Raw genomic sequence first — 25,917 nt, 5'->3', positions numbered from 1 at the left:
ACCATTGAGCACTTTATTCCAAGAGAAGCAAAGCATTGTGAACATCTGGGTTTTTTTTGTTTTTGTTTTTGTTTTTTTTAGAAATGCCAACAGAGCATGGCCATGCAAAATATAAATGATGACAAGTTATTTTGGATGAAGGACAGAGGTTTGATCATCCTTTTATCTTGGGTTCAAATAATGAACTCTTCTCTTTAATTCTGGTAAAATCTTGGGAAATTCAATTTTCTTTTCTGGATTTCAGTTTTCTTTATCTGCAGAATGAGAGGTTTGGATAATACATCCTTTGAAGTCTCCTGTTTTTGGTGATATTGATATTAGAGTTTGATCAGAAAGTCTTCAGTATTTTATAAACAATAGTAGTAAACACTGATGAAGAAAGCGCACTGGGTTCAAATCCTCCCTCTACTGTGTGGAAATGTCATTTACCTTTCTGTGTTACATTAACTGTTAAGTGAGGAATGGGACCAGATTATCTCTGAGTTCTTTGATTTCTGATCCCTAAAATAACCTATCATTTTCATTATCACCACTACAGTCATTTAAAAAAATCTAATAGAAACAAGAGATACAAAAATTGATGGATGAATAAATGAATGGATGAATCAGTGAACAAATAAAAAAGCATCAAGTGCTTACTGTGTGCAAAGTATTGTATTAAATCCTAGAGATACAAATAGAATCTCTGCTTAGAGACAAAACAGGTGGTAATATATCTTTTTCTATTTTCCAGCAAAAAAATCCATAACTATTTCTGCTAATCCATTTGGCAGTCATCTGGTGGTGTCAACTATCCTGATGTTTCAGTAGTTGTGGTTTCCAAAAAGGTTAGATTGCAGGATCTGCAGAAATAGTTGCCAAATCTCACCCCCTAGATTGATGACTGATGGGGTTGGATTGGAAACCAGGATGGTAGTCTGGGGAGAAATAGAATTCCCAGGATTCTTAAATTAAAATGCCAATTGTTAATGTCAATTGATCAGCATTGGGGATTGTAATGGAAGACATACTGGGCACCTTCTCTAATTACTTATAGCTCTGAGTGAAGGCTGCTGGAACCTGCCCTCAAAGAGTTTACAGATCAATAGGTATCTAAGACAAATTAACAAGTTAAAACAATACATGTTAGCATATAAATGTAAAAGAAATAACTTAGCAGACTGACATGGGAAATTCAAGAAAAGAGAGTTCATTTATAGTTTTAAAGGTCAGAAAAGACTTCATAGACAACATCTGAACTAGAAAGAAGGGAAGGCGTTCAACTAGTGAAAATAGGATGAGAAACATATTTTGTTGGATGTGATCAATATGTCAGTCAGTCAATAAGCATTTATTAATTGCTTAGTGTGTCAAGCACCATACTAGGTACTAGGGATACAAAATAAGAAAAGGGAAAACTTTCAAGGTACTTACATTCTAATAGGTGAGATAAAATGCAAATAATTATGTATAGAAAATATATATATATAAGATTAACTAGGGGTAGTCTAAAAAGAAAGGCACTAAGATTGAGAGAAATTGGGAACTTATTGCAGAAGATGGGACTTTAGCTATGATCTGAAGAAGCCAGAAAGCAATTGTGATTTTTTTTTTTTTTGCTTGACAACTATATTTATAGGAAAAGGAAGAGTGAAGTTGTGTTACAGTATTAGTAGTAATGCTGAAAAAAAAAAAAGAATAAAAGAAAGAAAAAGTATCAATGAAAAAATACACACACAGAGAAGAGAAAATCAAATTCAGAAGAATACACAAACAGAAAAGTTTTTCATAATTGCACTGTTTAATATTTGTTTAAAAAACTATCAGAAGTTAACAATTTCTTGTACAATCCTCTTTTTCTATTCTTTGAATAATGAAATGTTTGTTGATGGTCAAGTTCACAATAAAATTCAATTAGGTCAATTTAATTTTTACAAGATTGAGGGGGAGGAAGAATAATAATAGTAATAGCTAAGATTCATATAGTGCTTACTATGTACCAGCACTTTACCAAGCACTTTACAGTTGTAATCTTATTGATTCTCCCAATAATTCTAGGAGGTAGATGTTATTATTATTCCTGTTTTACAGATGAAGAAATTAAGGCAGAAATTAAATGATTTGCACAGGATCATATAGCTAATAAATGTCAAACTTTCCTGATTCCCATCCACCACTCTATCCACCTAGCTGCCAGGTGGAATGGAACTCAAATTCAATAGCACTTTCATCTTGTATTTAAAATTTTTTCATATACTTCTTAAAGACATATTTGTCTTGTTTTTAAAACATTTGTTTTAAAAAACACTTGCTTAAAATCTGACACCTAATTATTTCACCTTTTTAACCATTCAAATTTATGTATAAAACCTTTGTAGTTTTTAAAATGCCATGAATGTTGGCTATTTTTTTAAAATATGGAAACAGAATGATATTATTCAAAGCACACTAGACTTTGAGTCAAGAAAGAGCTGAGTTCAAATCCTATTTTTGACAATTAATAGCTGGATGGCCATGAGCAAGTCATTTAGCTTCCCTGAACTTCAGTTTTCTCATCTATGAATGAGAATAATAATACTTCAAATACCCACCTCACAGAATTATGGCAGGGATTAATAGAGGCAATGTATTTAAAGTGCTTTGTCATCCTTAACTAAAATGTTATATAAATGTCAACTATTATTATAAGCCAGTGAAAGAGAACAAACAGAATCTACTTTCATCCCACCCATCCAAAGAAAAAATTCTTGAAAAGAAAATCCTTAAAAAAAATTCCTCACAGACACATGGAAAGTCTCAGAGCCATGCTTTTCAAACATGAGGGATCTAAGTTTAAAACAGATACTATCCCCATTTACTCTATTTTCTAAATGAACTTAAATGTTATTTTCCTCTTTCAGCAACAAGCTGAAAAGAAAATAGACAATATTTGATTGTGAGCTATTGGAACATAGCCAATTGGACTGATTTGTGCAAACTCTGTATCCTCCTTTTTATAGATATCATAGAAACCTGGACCTGGTTGAGGCCTTGATAAGGTGACCTAACCCAACTCTTAATTTTCCAGGTGAGGGAACTGTGGCCCAAAGACATTAAATGATTTTGCTAAGATCATACAACTAACTAGTAATAGACCTCTAAATTGAATTCATGTTCCTGAAAAATGTTTCTTTTCTGTACCCTTATCTTGGAAGCAACTGTGATTCAACATATATCTATGTGATTCACATATATGTGATTCAACCTATATCTAAAAAAGGATCATTTTAATATCATTCCCAAATAGTAGCTCAGCTAGCATTTGTTTGGAGATTTCTGGGGAAAAGAAATTATTACCCATGGTAACTCATACCACTCTTGGATAGTTCTAATCATTAGGAAGTTTTTACTTACATCTAGTCTATATTTTACCTCTTTGCAACTACTTTCTCCTACTTGTAGAGTTCTAAGGTAAAGCAAAATTAATTCTATTCCTTCTTCTATATGACAGGCCTTCACTGAATGCAAATTTCATTCCTGTCCCTTTATGCGCAAATCTCTTATGCACAAACCTAAATGTTCCCATTTATGAAGACTTACTAAATTGGCATGCTACTATATTTGGATTTGCACTTGTAGTTCCTATTGTGAAAAGTAATTTAACTTTGACTTTATATTAAGTCATGCAAAAGTAACTTCCCTCCAAATAGAATGACAAAGAAAATAAGCTGTTTTTTTAACCATAGATTTTTTTTTTCCTAGCTTAAGGATTTTTTGCCTAGGGTTTACAGATCTTCTACCATTTCATGGATAAACTTCAAGAAGTACATAAATTTAGAAGATTACTGTTTCAATATAACTGGGCTCCTTTATAAACTTATGTATTTTATTTTATGTTTTTAAACACATTATTCTGAAAAAGTATCCATTTACTAGCCTGCCAAAAGAAGACATAACATCAAAAGGATTAAACACAGAAGTATCTTTTTGACTCACTGTCTTTTGAATAGGTCCTCCTATTCTTTCTTCTCATTCTGTATCCTTAATCCTAAATTATAGAATCAAAATTTCATTGACATTCATGTAACCTCTAGCCAGAGGTTACAAGGGTTTGACATTTGTAATGCCCATCATCAGAACATGTGCTTTAAGTTGTATTGAGTTGTACTGTGTTGAGTCATTCTTAACCTCTCTGTATCCCCCTTATAATGAAACATATAGTTGTGAGGAAGGGGTAGGACAGGAAAGGAAGGGAAATAAACTGCTTGGTTTGATTTGTTAATGTTCTTCACATTGTGAACGTAATACTATAGTATCAGGGTCAGTAGGACTTGTGTATTTTATTTATTGATTATTTTTCTAGTAGTAATGATAACATAATAATGATCCATCCACTCATAGACTTCATTTCAGTCTTCTTTTAAAACTTAGAATAGTTTTTTGGCACAGGGCAAGTCATGGCCAAGGGAGAAAAATGTGTTGTTTTTTTTTCTCTGAAGAGCTAACTGTGTCATACAAGGAAACAATCTTAACTTTACTTCATTAGCCCAAGACTCCAGGTAACTACTACCATTAAAATAGATCATCAAAAAGGAAAATGAAAGTTTTTTTAAAAAGAAACTGGTTGAACTGCATTTAAGATAAACTTTCTTAGATTTGACTCCCTCTAGAGTATATTGGAGGAAAAGACTTAATCCAGAGACATCTTTGCTATTTCACTAAAAAACATTTTACATTCATTTTTCTATTTTAAAAAAGCTAGCTTAAAATATTTTAAACTTTTAATTTCTCATGATTAGCATTAAAACATCACTGTTAAATATATGCTTTCTGAGTCCCCAACATATTCAGCCATGGTAAAGGCCATGACATCCTTAAGACTCAAATAATTTAATTACTGGAAATAGAAAACTAAGCTCTAAAATTTTGTAACTTATATAAAGAACTTTGCATATATGCACTTTTTGAAATATGTTTAAAGTAATATAATTCATATGTGTGGACATAAATACTATGTGTACATATATTACATGTAAATTTATACAATGATTTTCATTATTAGCTCCCTATTGAAAACAGAGAAAAAAATTATTTTTAATCAGCACATTTCAAATTCACTAAAAATCCCCACTTGCTTCTTGGTTTATATTTGTTATTACTTATGTTATTGCTACTTAAAAAAAAAAGTTTCATGAATCCAATAGAATTATACAAAGGGATACTTTAAATAGCCCATATTTTTATAGCACTTGTAAGCATATTCCTCACAAGAACAAAGTAAAGTATCAGGTTTTTTGTTTTTTTTTTTTTATCCTCACACCACAGGAAAGGAAATGAGATTCAGAGAAATTGTTACTTGTCACACAACTAATAACTGTCAGGATTTAAACCTATCTCTTGCATATAAATCCAATAATTTTTCTTTTAAAGTTGATGGATTTAGGTTTGAATCTCACTACCTGTGCAACTTTCTGTAAGTCATTTAACTTCCCAAAGAGTCAGTTATCTCATTTGTAAAATAAAAGAGCTAGATATGACACCCTAATAGAGAGAATGATGAACTTGGGAAAAGACATTAGAGAGATCAAGCTTTAATTCAACACTAGGAGAGGAGGGAAATTGTTATTGTAATTACTATTTTCATAGACAAGAGATTGCCTAATTTATGCTTTTTATTCATATAGGAAATTTCTCCTGTAAACTTGCTACTGGGCAACTCTGCAATTTATATTTTTATAAAGTGATCTTGGTCATTTAGAGGATAAAAGACTTTTCCATGGTCACACACACAACAAATGTGACACAGACAGTAATTGAATTCAAATCCTGCCTTTTCCAAGAGCACCTACCTCTTCTAAAATGAATAGCACATAGGTATTTATTATGTGACAAGTCAAACTTCACACAGTTTCACACTCCAGTAGACACTGAGATTCAGGGGATATAATTTACAAATCTCATTTAGGAAGTAAAGGTGTCTTACTAACTAAACTCCTCTTCTGAAGCATTGAAACAATCTTTTTCTGTGACACTGAAGTTACCTGGCTTCTATTTGGCTACTTCTAGTTGTTTTCAAAGCAGCCTGTTGCTTGGGGGAAACTAGGAGAATATCTTTAATTGTTCAAAATCACTATTTTGTTAGAGCTTTTCTCTCTTCTGCCAAATGTCAGGAGATTTTAATAATGTCTTCTTGGAATGTTCACTATGTAATTATTAAGTATTTTAAAAAAACATTAGGATCCTGCTATTATATTAACAATCAGCTTAATTATTAAAAGTTATGAGTCAATTGCTTTTAGAGAGTGATGGAAGAAAGTCCTCCTGGTGGAGAAACTCTTATCATTTAGATCTGTTTATGTATGTATCAAAAAGTGTTTCATCTCCTGTTTGACTTTGCTGTGGATAAAGCAAAGCAGCTTAATGGTCACTTTCCCTAGGTTTTCTGGGAAAGTACAACAAGCTTTTCATAAATTGCAAAATGTAGTGACCGAACCTTACCCTATTATATTGAATAGTATGTATGCAAGTCTGCTAAAGTCAGTGGATCATTTCTCATCCTGCCTGTGGCTGGTATTTACATGCTTTCTGTTTATTTAAATGACACTTTGGTTTGAAATCCTGGGGGCTTCTTCTCCCTTTGAGTCACACATTCTAGTCTGGGATCCTCTGCTAAGTCACTTTTAGCACCTCATTAATTACCAACTGCAGCAAAGTCCGGCTGTTTCACAACTTCAGTGACTTTGCTGAGAAATCACAATCCTATGCTAGAATGTGTAAGTGGCACAATCCTTATCTGCCAAATGCCTCCATTTGACGGCATCTTTTAAAAGGCTAATTACCTTAGCACTGGTCTTAGAGTTCCTGCAAATGTCAAGGCAGAAAAAAAAAAAGTAATTATGTCTCTGCAGGACCTTACATTTAACTTTAGGTTAAGTTAATCAAGAACTATTTTCCATCCCATTTCTCCTTTGGAGATATAGTCCCCAAGAGGATCATAATCGTTGTTGTCATGTAGGAAATTGTTCTACTAGAGTGGTACTGTGTTAAGAGCAAATTAGGATTAGTAGAGACTCATTTAAATCCTGTACCTCACATTTAGGAGTTCAGTCACATTGAGAAGGTCACTTAGTTTCACTTGTCTCACTTTTCTCATCAGTAAAATGAAGATAGAGTGTTTCAAAAATCTTAATGCACAAAAGCTTTTGGGGCACCCTGTATTTACACTACCTACATCATAGTGTTGATAGAATGAGAGGCCTTTGCACACCTTACAGCTTTATATCACTGGGGGTTATTTAAAGGCAGTGTTGAGATCTAGAAATTTAGCTGATTCTTGGTTCACTCATCCAGCTCACCTTTTTATTAGATATTAAGTGGATTTATATTTATATGTGTGTGGGAAGGGTTGAGGATATGATAAAGTTCTAAACCTTTAGGCCATGTGTTTTTATAAATATGATACATTCTGAACCCTTATAGCACATAATTGTGGTCTAGGCATAGACATGTGCTGCCTCTTGTTATCATTTGGGGGCATATAATTTATCTCCTCCAATGGAGGATGAGACCTGAATTCGGTATCCTTGGCACATAATACAGTGTCATGTCCTAGTAAATTTTAGTGCTTGTCACTGATAGTGAGGAAATATTGATAATGATGATAATTAAGGATAATTAATTGGTGATGATAATACTATTTCATATTAGAACACTTCATTTTTGAGGAAGACAGGCCACCCATGTCTTCATTTACTCTCTAGCTCATATTCTTAGTGGCATTTAGGTGGTGCAGTGGTTAGAATACTAGCCCTGTATTCATAAAGATCTGAGTTCAAATCACTTAACTTTTCTCTGCCTAAGTTTCCCTAGCTGTAAAATAGATTTCATAATAGCATCACCTCTTTTTTTTTCCTTTCCTCCTGAAGCAATTAGGGTTAAGTGACTTGCCCAGGGTCACACAGCTAGGAAGTGTTAAGTGTCTGAGGTCAGATTTGAACTCAGGTCCTCCTGACAGTGCTCTATCCACTGTGCCACTTAGCTGCCCCGACTCTAAAGTTCTATATGTGCCACCTACCTACCTACCCTCTCTTAGCATTGCCTCTTAAGGTTGTTTTGAAGATCAAATAAGATAATATTTGTAAATCACTTAGCACAATGCCTGGCACATCGTTAAATATTCACAAAATGCTTATTGCCTTGACTCATATTTGTAGACTACTTTAAAATTTGAAATAGTGATAAACTGATTATGATGAAGATAATTAGGTGAGAAGGTGGAGAATGTTCTCTTGAGATAAAACTAAATCAAAGAAGTAACTGAAATTCTCTCTCAGCAATTCCTTTCTTTCCATTTTTATCACCTCTTATTAGAACCTCCAATCTATTCTTCCTATATACCACATCTCTAATTAAATCACACCATCACACAAAAATCTTCAGTCATTTCCTAATGCTTCCCCTCCACTGAATTAGAGAGAACTTGAATAACAGTATATAAAATTGCTACATGAGTATTAAATTAAAAAATCACTAAATGATAGCTATATGAGTGGCAGAGTGAGATACTAGAAACAGAACTAAATTTGGGGTTAAAAGATGAGTTCCATTCTCAGTTCTTTCATTTATTATAACTTTATCAAGTCAATTAACTTCACTTAAGCTTTCTGTATTTTAGTTCCTCATTTGTAGTTTGAATCTGATGATTTTAAAAGTTAATTCCAATTATAAATTTATGCTCTTTTGACTAAATCACTTTTAGGGTCCCCTCTAGCCCAAATCAATGATTCTACGATAAACAAACAAACAAAAAAATAACATTTCCAGAAAAGAGAAATGAAACATGCCCCCTGATATTTCATAGGATTGTGAGGGAAAACTATTGTATGCTGTCAGATGAAAACATTGTGTTGATTGTTTTCATAACTTTTTCTTCATTACAAGGGAAGATTCATTTGTAAAGGTAGCAAGAGGAAAAGAAATATTTTTAAATAACATTGATGTTAAAACTTGGAAGAGGCAGAATTGTATTTTAGGATGAATAATAGTTGGGAATTTCCCAAAGGGGAGAAAGTAAGATTATATAAGTAAAGAATTGATGAAAGGTTCTCCTTGAGCTAGATAAAATCTCATTGTATCCCAGCAAATGAAAAAAAAATATCCCAAGATACTGCATATCCACTAAATACCAATTTTGATACCTAGTAATGCCTAAAGATTAGAAAAGAAGTAATATAGACTCTAAACAGGAAGGAAGGAAGGAAGGAAGGAAGGAAGGAAGGAAGGAAGGAAGGAAGGAAGGAAGGAAGGAAGGAGGGAGGGAAGGAAGGGAGATGACCTAAAAATAAGACCCACAAACCTATTTTCTGTGCTGAGAAAGCATTAAAAATATCAAAAAATCAGTTTCCAAATACCTTTAAGAAAACAAGGTACTGAGTAACCATCAACAATTGTTTCATGAAGAACAAGTCTTGTGAAACTAATCTAATCCCCTTCTAAGTCAGCAAAGCAGACCTGATAAATTAAGAGGAAACAATAGATTTAATCTTTCTTAATTTTGGAAAAGGGTCTTGATTCTGCCTAGCACAATACCCTCCCTAATGAGATGAATAAATATGGCTAAAATTAGCATTTCACAATCTGAGGGTTCCAGAAAGGTAGAGAGGATCACATGGAAAACTCATTGACTCTAAATGCCACCACATCATTCTTCCCCTCTTGCACCAGAAGAATTGTATTCAGCTTAATGATTCTAGTTTGGCCTTTTTCTTTCCCAGAAAGGCTGTGGCTGACCCTACTAGGTTGTCTCTCTAAATTGGCCACTATTTTAACCATCATGGTATGTGTGGTACCCAAGCTTCACTGTACTAGGACTAGCATAAATGGATACCATAGGCTTCCTCAGCCAAGGTAATGGGGTTGCAATTCAGATCAGAACTTTCTGCATCTATGTACTTCAAGAAGGACACCCTTTCCCCCTCTTGTGTTGCTACCTTGGGCCTTGTAACCATGTTGTTTTTTTTCTCTAAAACTAAATTTTGGGAGATTAAGAACAGCATTTGTTCTCTCAGGATTCACCATATTAAAAAGAAAGTTAGTCCAACACTACATATTTCTATAGCACTTTTTAGCTTGTTTACAAAGAAAAACCTTTTTTTCAGATACAACTTTGGGAGGAGCCAAGATGGTAGAGTAAGCAGTGAATCACTAATTTTTCTATGTTCACCTCCAGGCAGCCATAAAATAGCCCCCCAAGACTGAAAACATCAGAACCAGCAATGAAATAGGGTTAAAAAAATCTTTTAGCCCAGGAAATTTTAAAGATCAGCAGAAAGAGTCCATCACACTTGGGTAAAGGGGTGGGGGAGGCAGTCCAGAACAAGAAGTTTTTCAGAGAATTGGTATCAAGTCCCACCTTAGCAAAGCAGCAGAAGATCCTGAGCCTTAATGTGTGTGGAGTAGGAAAATCACCCACGTATCTTAGCATAGCCAGGGGAGCCCAGGGACTCCAGCTTCTAGAAATTTGCTTCAGTGTAGCTCCAGACAAATGGGGCATCCTGCAGAAACCACACCACCAATGCTTGTATCATGGGCATTGTTTGAATCTTACTCTGATCAGTATTGGCTCAAAAAATAATAATATACATAATCAGTTGAATTAGGAGGAGAGCATAGGGTGGGGTAGAGACTGACAGAAGAGAGGGTAGATCAAAGAAGGTGTAGATGGAAGCAAAACACTGGTGAGTATGGAAAGGGTAAAAGGAAAGAGAGTTAACAAGAGGAAGAATAGGATGGAGGGAAATACACAGATAGTAATCATAGCTGTGAATGTGAATAGGATAGATTCTTCCATAAAATGGAGGCAGATGGAATAATGGATCAAAACTCAAAATGCTATAGTATGCTGTTTATAAAAAACACACTTGAAGCAGAAATGCACACAGAGTAATGGTAAGGAGTTGGAGTAGAACTTATTCTATTCCTTAAATTAAAAAAAAAAAAAAATCAACGGTAACAACCCTGATCTCAAAGTAAAAGCAAAAATAGACCTAATTAAAAGAGATAAGGAAGGATGCTACATCTTGTGAAAAGGTACCATAGAAAATGAAGCAATATCAATACTAACCATATATGGACCAAGTAATATAGCATCCAAATTCTTATAGAATGAGTTAAGTGAGTTACAGAAAGAAGTAGATGGCAAAACTATACCAGTAGTATACTTCAATTTCCTTTCTCAGAATTAGATACACACAATGTGAGGTAACTCAAATATTAGAAAAGTTAGAAATGATAGACTTTTGGAGAAAACTGTAAGGAAATCAAAAGCAGTATACATTTTCTTCTGTAACACAAGGCATCTACACAAAAATAAACCATGTATCAGAGCATAAATCCCTCAAAACCAAATGTAAAAAAGCAGAACTATTAAATGTATTCTTTTCAGATCCTAATGCCATAAAAACTACATTCAACAGTCAGTAGAAAGATTAAAAATTAATTGGAAACTAAATAACCTCAAGAAAGTGGATAAAAGAATAAATCACAGAAACGATTAATGATTCCATTAAAGAGAATAACAATGAGACAACATGCCAAAATTTATAGGATGCCGCCAAAGCAGTACTTAGGGAAAATTTTACTTCTCTAAATTCTTATGTCAATAAAATAAGGGGGGAAATAGAAAAATGAATCGGCATGAAACTAAAAAATAACTTGAAAAAGAACAAATTTAAAATTCCCAAATGAGCATCAAATCGCAAATCCTAACAGTCAAAGATGAAATGAAATTAATAAGTCTAGTTTTTAAAAAGTTTTTTTTAAGTTTAAAAAAAAAAACTATTGAGCTAATAAATAAATCTAGGGGCTAGTTTTATGGGGGGAGGGGAACCATAAGAGAGACAAGCTATTGGTTAATTTGATTTAAAAAAAAAAAAGGAAGAAGAAAACCAAATACTAATATTAAAAATGAAAAGGGTAAAATCAGCACAAATGAAAAAGAAATAAAGCAATCATTAGGAAATAGTTTGTCTATTTAAATACCAATAAATCTGGTCAATCAAGGGGATTGATAAAGAAAAAAAGGACGGTGCCCTAGCAAAACCAAAATCTCAAACTATATTATAAAGCAGTAATTATCAGCATTATCTGGATACAGATTAAAAATTAGAGTAATGGACTAGTGGAAAGATTTGGTACTAAGTCAAAAACCATAATAATCCAGAATCAAAATGGGTGTATGATTTAAACATAAAGCATGATTAAAATATAAGCAAATTTAAAAAGCAAGGAATAGTTTACCTGTCAGATCTATGGAGAAGGAAAGAATTAACAACCAAGCAAGAGATAGAGAGTATTACAAAAGATATAATAATTTTGATTATATTAAAATAAAAAGCTTTCATATAAACAAATCCAATGAAACCAAGATTATAAGCAAAGCAGAAAGCTAGGGAACAATTTTGCAGCAAATATTCCTGATAAAGATCTCCTTTCTAAAATATGTGAAGAATTGGGCAGCTGAATGATGCAGTGGATAGAGCACCAGCCCTAAAGTCAGAAGGACCCGAGTTCAAAGCTCACCCCAGACACTTACCACTTCCTAGTTGTGTGACCCTGGGCAAGTCACTTAACCCTAATTACTTCGGCAAATATATGAGAGTGTGTGTGTATGTGTGTGTGTGTGTGTGTGTGTGTGTGTGTGTGAAGAACTAAGTCAAATTTATAAGAATACAACCCATTCCAACTTATAAATGGTTAGAAGATATGTATAGATCGTTTTCAGATGAAGAAATCAAAGTTATCTATAAACAAATGAAGTAGATCTCTAAATCAGTTTTGATTTACAAAAATGCAAATTAAAACAATTCTGAAATACTACTTCACACCTATCAGATTAACTAATATAATTTTAAAAGGGAAGAGTGATAAGTGTTGGAGAAGATGTAAGAAAATTGGGCCACTAATGCGTTGTTCGTGGCGTTGTGAATTGATACAACCATTCTGTAGAGCAGTTTGGAGCTATTCCCAAAGGGCAACCAACTGGGCAAGCACTTTGATCCAGCAATACCACTACTAGGTTTGTTTCCTGAAAAGATCATAAAAAGGAAAAGTATCTACATGTGCAACAAGGACTATAACAGCTCTTTTCATGATGGCAAAATATTGGAAACTGAGAATGTCCAACAACTGGAGAATTCCTGAACAAGCCATGGTATATGAATATAATTCTCATTGCACACTACTGTGCAATAAGAAATGATGAAACAGGAAGGTTTCAGAAAAACCTAGAAAGACTTGTACAAATTGATGCAAAGTGAAATGGGCAGAATCAGGAAAACAATATATACTATATAAAGAATATTGTGTGATGATCAGCTATGAAAGACTTGGCATTTCTCAGCAACACAGTGATCCAAGATAAGTACAAAGAACTCATAAAGGAAAATGCTATTTATATCCAGTTAAAGAATTGATGAACTATGAATGAGGATTGACATAATATTTTTTTCACTTACTTTATTCTTTCTCATGTTTTTGTTTTTTGATCTGTTTTTTCTTACATAACCATGACTAATAAGGAAATGTTTTATATGATAACACATATATAAACTACATCGAAAGAGAGGGGAAAAAATTAGAACCCACAATCTGGTAAAAATGAATGCTAAAACTTTTCTTGACGTGTAATTGGAGAAAAATAAAATGCTTTTTTAAAAGAAAAGACCTTTTAGGGGCAGCTAGATGGCAAAGTGTTCCAGCCCTGAAGACCTGAGTTCAAATCCAGCCTTAGACATTTAATACTTCCTAGCTGTGTGACCCTGGGCAAGTCACTTAACCCCAATTGCCTCACAAAAAGAAAAGAAAAGATCTTTTTTTCCCAATACAATGAGGGAGACACTTCAGATATTATCATTCCCATTTTATAGTTGAGGAAATTGAAGTTCTAAGATGACGTATACACCTAGTAGCAGAACCTCAAGTCAAAACCAAACTATTGATTCTAAATCCAATTATCTTTTCTATTATACAACACAAAATTTGCACATCCACAGAATATTTAATAATTCATCCTGAAGGATATTAGAAAATTCCTGTCTCCAGGTGCTTTTCCTCTATCAGAAAAACCTTTTTGTTTCTCTCCTAGATTTTTGCCCATTATCTCTATCAAACTTTAGGTCCCTGACTGCCTGAAAAGGTCTTTCTCAAAACTATTCCTTAAAGGTTTCTTTAAATTTCAAACACTTATTTTTAAAACAATTTACACTCATCTGAGTGTAAACACCTGAGTGTACTCATCTGAGTAAACACCTTTGGATTAAACTCAGAAGAACTGGATTCTACTCGAGGTTCTAATCTTTGCTATTTGTGATTTTTGGGGGGAAAAAAGCATTTAAATTCTTTGGGTCCCAGTTTCCTCCTTTGTAAGGTGATGATACTCATACTAGTATGATCAACTCACAGACTTCTGAGCAATGTTTAGAATGACAAGAACAATATAAATGTGGGTTATTATTTTATTTATGTTATCTCTTAATAAGATAAATAATACTCCCTCTCTGCTCATTTATTGTTTGTGTTCAATCTGTTGAAATTTTGCACTGCTCATGTATTCATTCATTCAATAAAATTTTATTGCATATTTAACAAGGACAAAGCAATGTGCTAGGCCATGGGAGTAAATAAAAAAATGAGTAAGAGAGTATCCATGTCCTTCAAGAGCACAGGAAATGACAAGTACACAAATGTCTATAATATGAAACAGAATGGGGTCTCCCAAGTATATTAATAAATAAAATCACTTCACATTTTAAAGGAGAAAGATCACTTTAGATTGACATAATTAAAGAAGAGTGCATGAAGGTTGAATAGATAATTATTGAAAAAAAGGCATTTCAGGTATAGCAAGGGGCTTGAGCAAAGACTCAAATGAAAGGACAGGACAAGTATTCAGATGATAGGTTAGAAACTTAGAGCGATAGTCAAAAAAAGAATCATGGAAGGAGTGAGTAGAAATATATCATGTAGAATTAACTAGAAATCCTATTATGCACAAAGTATTTCAACACTCTCAGTATAGTTTGAAATTATTTAAATTTAAAATTCCAAAGACTCTTGGAAAACCCTGCATAGTACTCATCACTGGTCCAACTCTTTCTAGGACTGTATTTGTTATGTTTTCATGACTCTAGAGACTCATACTACCCCCTTTCAAATACTCTACTTACTTAGCATACTGAACTATTTACTTTCCCCCCAGTTCCTCCCTCAGTACCTCTGAACTCATCCCTTTCTGTCTCAGCAGGTCATCACCATAATTATCCCCATCTCTCTAAACTTCAGTCTCTTCCTATCTACTGGTCTCTCTGCTACCTAAAAACAGACCAGATCCCATATCCCCCCAAAATATCCTTACAAACTTTAGGTAAGCCTACTACCTTTCCAAGTAAATGTTTCATATTTCTCTCCCCTTTCAAAATAAAATACCTAGGATAAACCTGTCTACATTCATTTCCTCTTCTCTCACTTTTTATCCTCTTGCAATAGGACTTTTTACTTAATTACTCATCTAAAACTGCTATAAATTACCAATGAGCATTCAATTGTCAGCTCTCATGAGGCTTTTCTCAATATTTATCCTTCTTAATCCATTTAAGTCATTTGACACTGTTGACTTCTTTCTTTTAAATGCTCTCTTCTTTCAAGGTTTCCATTAAGACTGAACTCTTATGGTCCTCCTTCTACCTGTCTCACCATTCCCGACAGTATTCTTAGTTGGATCATCTCTATCCTGTGCTCCAACTGGGTGTGTCCAAAAGCTTTGTCCTGGTCCCTTTTCTCTCTCTAAATAGCTTCTCTGTATACAATCGTCTTGTTCATAGCAACCAACTTCCATGTACTCAACTATCTTTTTTTTTTTAATGCAAAACTTCTCAGTTCAGTGCTTCTTTGGTCTCTCTTTTGAGATCTAGTCCTACATTGCTAATTCTCTATTATATATTTCAAAATGAATGTCCCAGAGTCATCTCAAATTCAACATGACCAAAAGAAAATTTATTAGTTCTCCCCCCCACAAAAAACAAAAAAACTATCCATCTCCTGATTTTCCCTATTTCATTAAGGACATTCTTCTAATCACTCAGATTTATAGCTTCAGAATCACCCTTCACTCATTCCTACACATACAATCAGTTGCCAAATCATATTCATCCTACATCCACAACATGAGTCACATTTGTCTCACTTACAAATATGACACTCTAGGTGAAGCATGTCAATTTTTTTGGCTCTCATTTCCTCATATGCAAAATAAAGATAATGGTACTTGCATTACCTACAAGTTGTTGCAAGAAAAGTGCTTTGTGAACTTTAGTGTCAAACCTGAGCAATTAGTTTTATCCTAGGTCAATTCTCTGATTTGACTGAGGTCAGCCTTATTCAATTGCCTAAATAGGGATATGTAAAAAGTACTGCACACTCCTCTGACCTCTAAATCTTTTTACATTTATGTGCCTGGGCGAAGTGCAAAAATTTTGTTTCACACACAAAACACATATAACACACTCCTTTTGGCACCTTTATATTCCTCTCATTGTCTAATCAAGTTTTGATGACTTCATTGTAATATGCCATGAAATGTAGGCAGATATGCTATTAATAAGCTTTCTGATGCCAAAAATAAGTGTTTATATAAGCTAATGCTTTTAAGCATCCTTTCCCTCCTCTTCACTGTGCTCGAAGAGGCTATCTACCTTGCATGTCTCCAATCCTTGCTCTGCTCAACAAAAAAATATGATGTTGCTTTCCTCCTAAAAAGACCCTAAAATTCCTTTCTCTTGATGGGACTCCCCTTTGTGTGAGACTATATATACCACTATGAAAATAAACATGTTAACTAAAGGGAATGATTTGGGGGTAGTAAGTTGGACTTTTTACATTAGTACATTAGCAAATTTTACTTTCAGATTACCTAGTTAATATCCCTTAAAGTTGAGAGCCAGGTCAAGTGAAAGGACAGAGGATAACCAATACTCCTATGAGGTTGAGAATATGGTGAACAGTCTAGGAAAATATATCTAGTAGGGTGCTATGACAAGATTCAGATCATAAGATCATGTCTTAAAAGTTGAAATAGTCTTTAGAGATCATCTCTAAACTCTTGAAACGTCAGAGAAGATAAGGATCTTATCTAAAATCACAGAATCAGTAAAATTTGAACCCAGGTAACTGGACTACAAATCCACTATTTTCTCCATAATATTACATTGCTTCTTGATAGGGGGCTGGATGGAAGAAGTGGATAGAATGGGAAATGGCAGCATAAAAGCTCAAAGAATAAAGTGGAGATAAGATCCAAATACAAATTTCATCTATTCAGCGTTTTTAATTTTATCTATCACTATGCTTGCCCTTCTTAAACCACTCTACATTTACTTCTCACCACTCTAAATACCTTTGGTTCTAACTTTTCCCTAACACACATAGAAAGAAGGATAAAACAACAGAGTTTCCACCTAGAAGAAAATTCCCTTCAGTGTTAAAATAGTAAACTAGTTGAATCATTAACCTTCACAAAACCACACAATTATTGCCCATTAATGAAACCTTCATACAGTCAACACTGCATCTCTGAAAAACTGAGAAAGGAGGAGGATTGGGAGGATGGGCATTGCTAGCCAACTACACCTTCACTCCTTAAGAACAAGCAGCCATCCATGACCACTGGTCTCTAAAGGGTCAAGTAGATGAAGATAATAAGTGCATCTCTTTACCTCTGCATTAGTATATAGAAAGTTAAGAAAGAAATCCCTCTTTCCTATTATGAAGGATAATAGTTTAAAAACTATATATTTCTATAGATCATTAAATATTTTGTTTTCTCTTAGAAATGGGGTATATGAATCTGAAACACCCAATGGGGGGACCTACCAGAGGTAAAATTCACTTGTGTTGATAAAGCAATCCTTTGTATGCATGTGATAAAGTTATTATCATAAGCATTTAGTTGATCAATCTATGGTCATGGATGGTTTCTGATCTCTTAGGGAATAAAAATTCTACTAGATGATCCAAAGCTGATTCTCCTACATATATATATATATATATATATATATATATATATATATATATATATATATATATATATATATGTGATAGAGAGAGGGATCGGATTTGTGATTGTGATAAATCAGAGGCTAGTAAACTATAGCATGAGAATGAAATCTAGCTCACTATATGCAATTTGACTATACTGATATAGGTTACTACTAAATAAAGAAACTCCCTCTATCAAGGTAGGTCAGCACCTTCTCTGCTAAGTAGAAGCTTTAAAATTAACTCACACAACTATGTGTCACAGACAGGACTCTGGAGAAAAGATCAGTGAAGAGAGACCTGGGGTATAGAGACCAATTTTTTGTTGCTCAGTCATTTCAGTATTGTCTGATTTCTCTTGACCCTACTTGGGGTCTTCTTGGCAAAGATACTATAGTAGTTTTCTATTTCCTTCTCCAGCTCATTTTACTGAGGAGAAAACTGAGGCATACAGGGCTTAGTGACTTGCTCAGAGTCATATAATTAGAAAGTATCTAAAACTAGATTTTAACCTATAGTTTTCCTGACTCTAAGCCCAATACTCAATCCACTGTCTCACCTATATGCCCTGCATAGAGAGTAATTAAGGAAATTGTTATGTTAATTTATTTAAGAGATAATGAGAGCCTGAATGCAGTGGTTTCAATGTCACTTTTCAGTAACAAAGTATTGTTGCTCTTTTTTTGAGGGGCATATACTTCTATTTGCATCTGTTTCATAGGACCCCTATACTAGAACTTTTATTTTTAGTTGATTCAACCAGATGCCTCTGAATCTAGTCACTCTTACTCCTGCAGGCATTGGGAGCAAAAAAAAAAATTGAGCTTTTTCAGGCAACGCATGTTAGCTTTGTGGTATAATAACTGATGTCAGCCTGAACCTTGCCAACAATTTCACATCACAACTAGCTACATCCCATTCCAAACTATTGGGCTCAAACTCTTTTGAGAACAAACCCACCCAAACCCTCCCCCACTCCCACATATTTGCAGTATGGATTCAACAATATGACAGTCATTTTCTTTCTTTTCTTTTCTTTTTTTATGTCACTGTTACAAAGGACAAAAATAGCTTGTGACTGCCTGGGATTGGGGAGGGTGGAGAAGGAAGGGAAAAGGAAGGAAAAAGAATGAGATAACAGGCTACATGGATGATGGTCCCTACTTTTCTATATATCTACCATCTGCCACTTTTCTCCTAGTGATTTTTAACAAGAAAAAATGAATATAATTGCAATTTTGAAGATAGGGTTCTTGCATTAAACACACTTGGACTTGGATTATGGAATTAGTTGCAGCTTCTAATGCTTATATGAGTATCACATTCTACAGAAATAATTCACATTATGCTGCACAATGTTCACCAAGTAATGTTTCCACATCCTGCATAGACAGATGAGGAAGCGTAAAGCTCAGCCAAGGAAATAAACACAGTAAGTAGTTTGGAATCATTGATCATGAGGGGGAAAAAAACCTATTCTAAAGCACATCATCAAGAAAGAATATACCCACAGTTTTATTTAATACTTTCCTGATGTTTTCTCTAAATAGCATTTATTTTTTAGCCTAGACCTAAAATTCCTTTCCCTAAACTGCTTCAGTAGACACAGTCATTCCCTGCCCCATCCCCATTCACTTTTATTTATTTACTTTGTCATTCTGGCTTATACTGAAACCTATATGTGACTGCACAACAAATATAGAGAAGTAAATGTCTTTGTACTTGTTTTGGATCCCTGAAGTTGTTCACTGAATTGCTTTTTTTATGTCCCTCTAGCAATCTCATCCCATCCGGATCAAGTATCCTGGATTAGAAAGGCTTTCCCTAGAGTTCTTTTCAAAGGGAGCCTCCCACAGTCCTTTAAATCCCTGGAGTTTTATGGTACATATATATTCAAGATCAGAGCTGTTAAATAAAAAGAGAAGATTGAGAAAATCAGGCCCAGAAAGGTAAATTTGTTCCTTGATTGGAAAAAACATCTGAAATCATCTGTTGTTTGTTACTATTCCTGTTCCAAAACTCATATACTCATGGATGTACAAATGGCCAATTTTTAAAGATTTTTTTCAGTGATGCTTTGCTATAATTTCTTTGTGTAGAGAAGAAAAAATATTCCCATTGTGAGAAGATAAATTTTGCCAAACAACAAAAATGAGAATTCTTAGCAATCCTCCCCCCAAGAATCCACATATTGTAACATTTTTGGTAAAAGTTCCTCAAATAGCTAACTAAAAGCAAATATGATGTCTACTTTAGCTGATAAGACTATACCAGGTATATGCAATCATAAGTAGTGCTCTATTAAGTAAACAGGAGAGAACTACTTTTCTCTCATGTTCTATCTTTTGTCAGCTTGACAAGAATTCATATTCTATGTGCGCTCCCTGTTACACCCTAGCCATTTTGGAGTGTCTTCACTTCAGTCTTTGGGGATATTACTAAAACATAGCTAGTCCATTAAATGGACTTCTGAGACTCATGGTAATTTCTAGTATTGCAAACTTGGAAAATGGAGTGGATGGGGAGGTGTCCTTTCTTCTATACTTTATCTCTAGCCTTTTTGAAGTAAACCTAATAAAACCTAAGAATAGGAAAGATTATACATAAAGGGAGGAGAGAAGAAGTATGAACCTTACATTGTTTTCCTGGGAAACTCTGGCTCTGGCATTTCTTCTAAACCTAAATAATTTGGACAATCTCCAAAAAGCCCAGTACCATTGAAATCAATTGGAATCTGCTAGAATGGGAAAGAAAAGATCAAACAGATACGTTAATCACAAAGCACAGATAAAATTATATAATTCTGTGAATTATTTTAAAGAGGCTTTAGAGTTCTTGACCTGCACCTCCAAACCTCATCAATTAACATGGAAAACTAACAGATCTGTGCTTCTGAGAAAAGATATGGAAAGATCACCAAGGACTAACTACATAAGCACATCTTAGAATATCAGATGTGCAAGCCTTCCATTCCCCTCACCCCAGTCAAGAGTGAGGAAACCTTATTCTCAGTCACTGCAGGACTCCTCAATCCCCTTTCCTTCCCCACCCCCATCTCCTCCCGAAGACTTTCCTGAATGACAGAGGAAAAGTATTTGAGGTCTCCACATACTGGGAGCAGCTTTCCAAACTTTCATCCCCAGTCCCTCACAGACAAAAATCCATTCCCAAAAAATTTTCAAAAATAATTGAGGACAGGGGAGACAGGCACACAAACCAATAAGCAGACTAGTAGATAGAGAAAAAAGAAAGAAGGAAGAGACAAAGAGAGGGCAACAGAAATAGAGACTAAGAAAGGGAAAGGGACAACCACCGAGATTCCGAAGGTGGTAAAGGGAATTACTTGGGGTGGGAGTGAGAGAGTAGGAGAAAGCTGTCAGAATAAAAATGGGCTAAATTTGGATGTATTTTTTTTGGGGGGGGAGAGAGTTTGTGGCATGATACTAATTCCAAAAAGAATGTCCTAAGGACACACACACACACACACACACACACACACACACAGAACCTTCGTCCTTTGCTTTCCCCTCCCTTTTCTAATACTTCTCGGCATATCAGACAAATCCCTTTGAAGGACCTGCCTTACGTCCTTTTTGCAGGCATCTTCAGTGGGAGAGGAAAGGAGAGGAGAACAAACAAGAGAAGAGAAGAAAGAAGAGGAGAAGAGAGGAGAGAAGAGAAAAGGTCTGGCCAGGAAAGAAGAAGAGAGGAGAAAAGAGACGAGACAGAGGAGAGGGAAGGAGAGCAGAGGACAGGAGAGGAGAAGGGAGGGGAGGCAGAGGACAGGACAGGACAGGAGAGAAGAGGAGAGGATAGAAGAAGGAAAGGGAGGAAAAGACAGAACAGAAAAGAACGGGGAGAAAGAAAAAGGAAGAAAGAGGGAGAAAGAGAGAGACAAAGACAGAGAGAGAGGGGAGGGGGGAGGAGGAGGAGAAGGAGGAAGAGGAGGAGGAGGAGGAGGAGAGAGAGAGAGACAGAGAGAGAGAGAGAGACAGAGAGAGACAGAGACAGAGAGAGAGACAGAAACAGAGAGAGAGAGACAGAGAGAGAGCAGCCACAAACAGAAGGAACCCTGGCTTCAGCGTTGACTTCCCGGAGAGAAGTTGTTACGGGCTGAGCTCCCCCTCACAGCTCAGCCGCTGCCCTGGACTTTAGGCGGGGGCGGAGTGAGATGGGCGTGGGGTTAAGTGTGGAAGGGAGCCCAACTCCAGGCTGATGAGATGAGAGGATGAGATGGGATGCGTTATCTCGCTCTAGAGTAGAAGCCTCAATCGGTTGCGGCCAGTAACTCAGGCTGTCGTGGCCCCCAAATTCGCCCACCTCTCACCCCACTGGCTGACGCTGCCCTTCAGCTGGGGTGGGACTTTGTTTCGAATTCACTCCCCATGCTCTCCTTTGGATTTTAACTGTTATTTAATTTGCAGCGCGCCTCAGTCAATCCAGGGATGCTCCACCGGAGCCCGGAGCCCCAGAGCCCCAAAGGCGCCTCTTCCCTTCCTTCTGCCAAGTAACATCGCCTGTACTTTTCCAGATTCCTCTTTCCCTCTTGAAATTGAAAGTTCTTGAGGTCGCACAGGGTTGTTGCTCCAGCAGTTTCCTTCCCCGCCCCCCTAGCTCCCCCCTCCCCCCTCCACTCCCCCCTCCTCTATGGGGTACTCCCGGGAGCCCTGCAGAAGACTGGTGCGGCTCCTGCATGCGAGCAGCAGTAGGAGCTCCAGATTCGCACGCCAAGAGCGCCCTATGGCAACTAGGGCTGTGACCGAGGTGCTGAAGGCAAGCGCTCCCAACAGCAGCAGCAGCAGCAGCAGCCACCTCAGCCCCAGCAGCCGAGACTAGAGCCTGAAGTGCCGCCGCAGGCGCCGCAGCCTCCGCCTTGTCCTGCCCCCAGCCCTCAGCCCCCAGCTCTCAGCCTTCGGGATCGCAACCTCTTCGCAACATGCTACCTGCAACTGCCTCAGTGTGGCCGCTAGCCTCTTCTGGACCCCTCTCCCACCTTGATGACAGCTCTCCTCTAAGATCTGCCGGACTTAATTGCTCGGGCAATTTGAAAGTGCAATAATTGATTTCTCTCCTTCCCACCCACTTCACTTGATTTTCATCTCCCTTCTCCTCCTCCTCATCGCTACTGTCGGATCTGAGCCGGGAAGTTGCTCAGCTGTTTTAGTTACATACGTTTTTATTTGTATATCCATATTTAATAACCAACACCAAAATCAACAACCAAAAAGACAAGGGGGGAAAGGAAGAGATACCATTACCGGGTTACTATGCACTTGCGACTGATTTCTTGGTTTTTTATCATTTTGAACTTTATGGAATACATCGGCAGCCAAAACGCCTCCAGGGGAAGGCGACAGCGAAGAAGTAAGTGTAGCTTATTGTATTTATGTATTTGTGCTGAGCCTGGCTGTTCACCTGTCGGGCTGCTCTATACTGTCTCTTTCCATCCCCCTTCCACAACAGCCCGCCGCCCCACTCACTCCACCCCTAATTGTAGAGGTAACAGCATTTTATTAAGTATATACCTATGACCTGCTTTCCTACTCCTTTTTTCACCTTCGAGTCCCTAATCTTCGGTGGGATTCGCTCAGACCTCAAAGATAACGGAGCTGAGGGAGAGACAGGTTCCTACTGTAATCCCCCCCCCCCCCATCTTAACATTCACTTCCCCAGCAAGTTTCACCTCTTCATAAAATTAGCCATTCTTTAAAGCTGGGAATCCTACACATATGCTCTCTCCCTCTTGCAGAGAGGGTCTTTGGCCTTTCTCTGAGAGAATCATTTTTACTGGATCCTTCAACAGCAGGCAACTTGGTCCTTCTTGCAGCTCTCCTAGACGGGTGAGTATCTTAGAGCCCCCTGCAATGTGTCTCTTTCTAATACCCCGAATGCCCTTGAACTTCGTGTCTTCGTGAGCATTTGCAACTATTGCCGTCTAATGGTGTCATGGAGTATGCTAGAACACAGCAAGGCCAAGATTAAAAGGCTGTGGGCGATGAAATGCTTTGCCTTCGATTAATCTTCAGAATGGAAGCCCTTCGCTGTCCTTTGACTGGTAGCTAGGAGTAAGGAAAATCCAGAGGGAAAAGTCATTGAAATTATTGAAATTATTGGTAACGCAGTTTCCACCAAATGCAAGGGTTCTGCTGAGTGAAAAGGCAGACCTTAAGAACAGGCTTGGGACAATCCAATGGGGTTTGGAGTAAACACATAGGCACCTTTTTATTCAGAACTATTCCTTCAGACCATTCTCTTTTATTATCTCTGACCCAGAAGTGAATCAATTCTTAGTTGTCTCCAGCTCAGTCAGGAACAGGACAACCATCAGATGATTTTTAACTCAGAAGCAATCTCAACACCTTATATCCACCTCTCGTTCTAACCCAACTCTTTTGTCTTTAAAGATTGCCTAGGCTGGCCACTTAGCTGGTCAGTCCCGGCCCTGGATTGTTTAAACTCCCATCTCCTCCAAGCTCCGATACTGAGAGCCAAGCTCACTATGAGCAGGACCATTCTATGAGTCAGTTTGTCCCGAGTCTGAAAGGTGACGCCTTTTCAGAGTCAGAAGGAATTTGAGAGAGAGTTATCATATCTTCCCTCGATTCCTCCTTGTCCACTCCGCCTTCCAACCAGGTTAATAGCATTTCTGTCAGTGGTCCTTAGTCTCAGACCCCGAGTACTTTTCCCCCTGGACTAGAAGTTGAAAGGAAGAGTGGAGAAAGAAGAGAAAAGACAGAAATCTACTGTGTTCAACCGTAGTTTAGAGTCACGGGAACTTTTGTTCCAGAACCTAAAAATTAACCTTTCCCCTCAACTTCCCCGTGCTTGTTGAATTCATTTTCCCGGGAGGGTGGAACCAATAAGAAGCAGTTACCAGCTTCTCCTCCTTCTTCTCATTGCTCCCCCACTCCCCCCTTCCTGAGTTCCTATCTCCCTTCAGGAACAGTTCTCCAAGTGCTCTTACTCAGAGAAGCTCTCAGAGAAGGCTGGGGGATGTCAACGTGGAAGAGAAAAAATACTGACTTGTTTTTTAGTTAGGATTTGGAAATCGCTTCATGGACCGATGTTTGTCTCTGCACCTTCCCCAGTGCCTAACGGTCCCCCTGAAAGCTCCCTTTGTATCGTTTGCCTCGGGCACACAAGGTTTGATTCACCTCGAAATTGCCTTTTAAGAAACATAGCTCAGCAAGAACGCCAGAGGCTCGGGCCCTGCCTTCTAGGCTCTCGGCTCACTTAGCAGGGGGCAGGAGGGACTAAGTTAAACATGTCAGGGCATCCGATTTATTATCCTTGGCCACTGAATGGTTTGTATTCTTCATAGCTTCCCACCCACTCCTTTTAACCCCTGGCCCGGCGGCAGACGAATAGGAGAGGCGGCGGCTCAGGGCTCCAGCAGTGCCCTCTCACCGCTGTCAATCACCACCCTCCCTTCCCCCAAAGAAAGCAAGCAAAGTCGAGTTTAGTCTAAGCTTGATAAGGAAAGCAAAGCGGGGACAGGACTACTTGTGCTTCCATCAAATACCCACCATCACCCAACTTCTATCAAACACTCACCAACCAAACAATCCACCATCCCCTGAAATTAGGCACAAGTTAATTGGCAAACCCCAATTTGCATCCTGGACGATTAGCTCCAATCTCGAAAGAGGATTCTTGAAGGGCACCAAGCACGTGGACGTTTCCTAAATCACTCTCAATCCACTGCCTTAGACATAAAACTGGGGAGGATTCTGTAGTGACAATACGAACTCCTCGACTGCTTCAGAAACTGAGACTAACGCTCCTCCTGCATGCATTGCAAACCACAAAGTAGTTTACCTGTCTAGCATCTTCCCCTTAAGATAGGGTTCAGTGTCTGTTGAGCAGTCC

At 36.9% G+C, this 25,917-nt stretch overlaps 1 protein-coding gene across 1 annotated transcript in view; it reads left to right on the top strand.

The window, feature by feature from the left end:
• The first annotated feature begins 22,699 nt into the window (after nt 1-22,699).
• The window catches only part of RSPO3 (R-spondin 3), a 98,937-nt gene continuing 95,719 nt past the window's right edge, over nt 22,700-25,917 (top strand). Inside the window, exon 1 of the mRNA XM_003769416.3 lies at nt 22,700-23,412. Within this exon, the coding sequence (XP_003769464.1) occupies nt 23,316-23,412 (97 nt within the window). The 5' untranslated portion in view covers nt 22,700-23,315. The remainder of the gene's footprint in view (nt 23,413-25,917) is intronic.

This window comes from Sarcophilus harrisii, chromosome 4, assembly GCF_902635505.1.
Source record: "Sarcophilus harrisii chromosome 4, mSarHar1.11, whole genome shotgun sequence".
NCBI lineage: Eukaryota > Metazoa > Chordata > Mammalia > Dasyuromorphia > Dasyuridae > Sarcophilus > Sarcophilus harrisii.
This window is presented reverse-complemented; position numbering and strand designations above follow the sequence as displayed.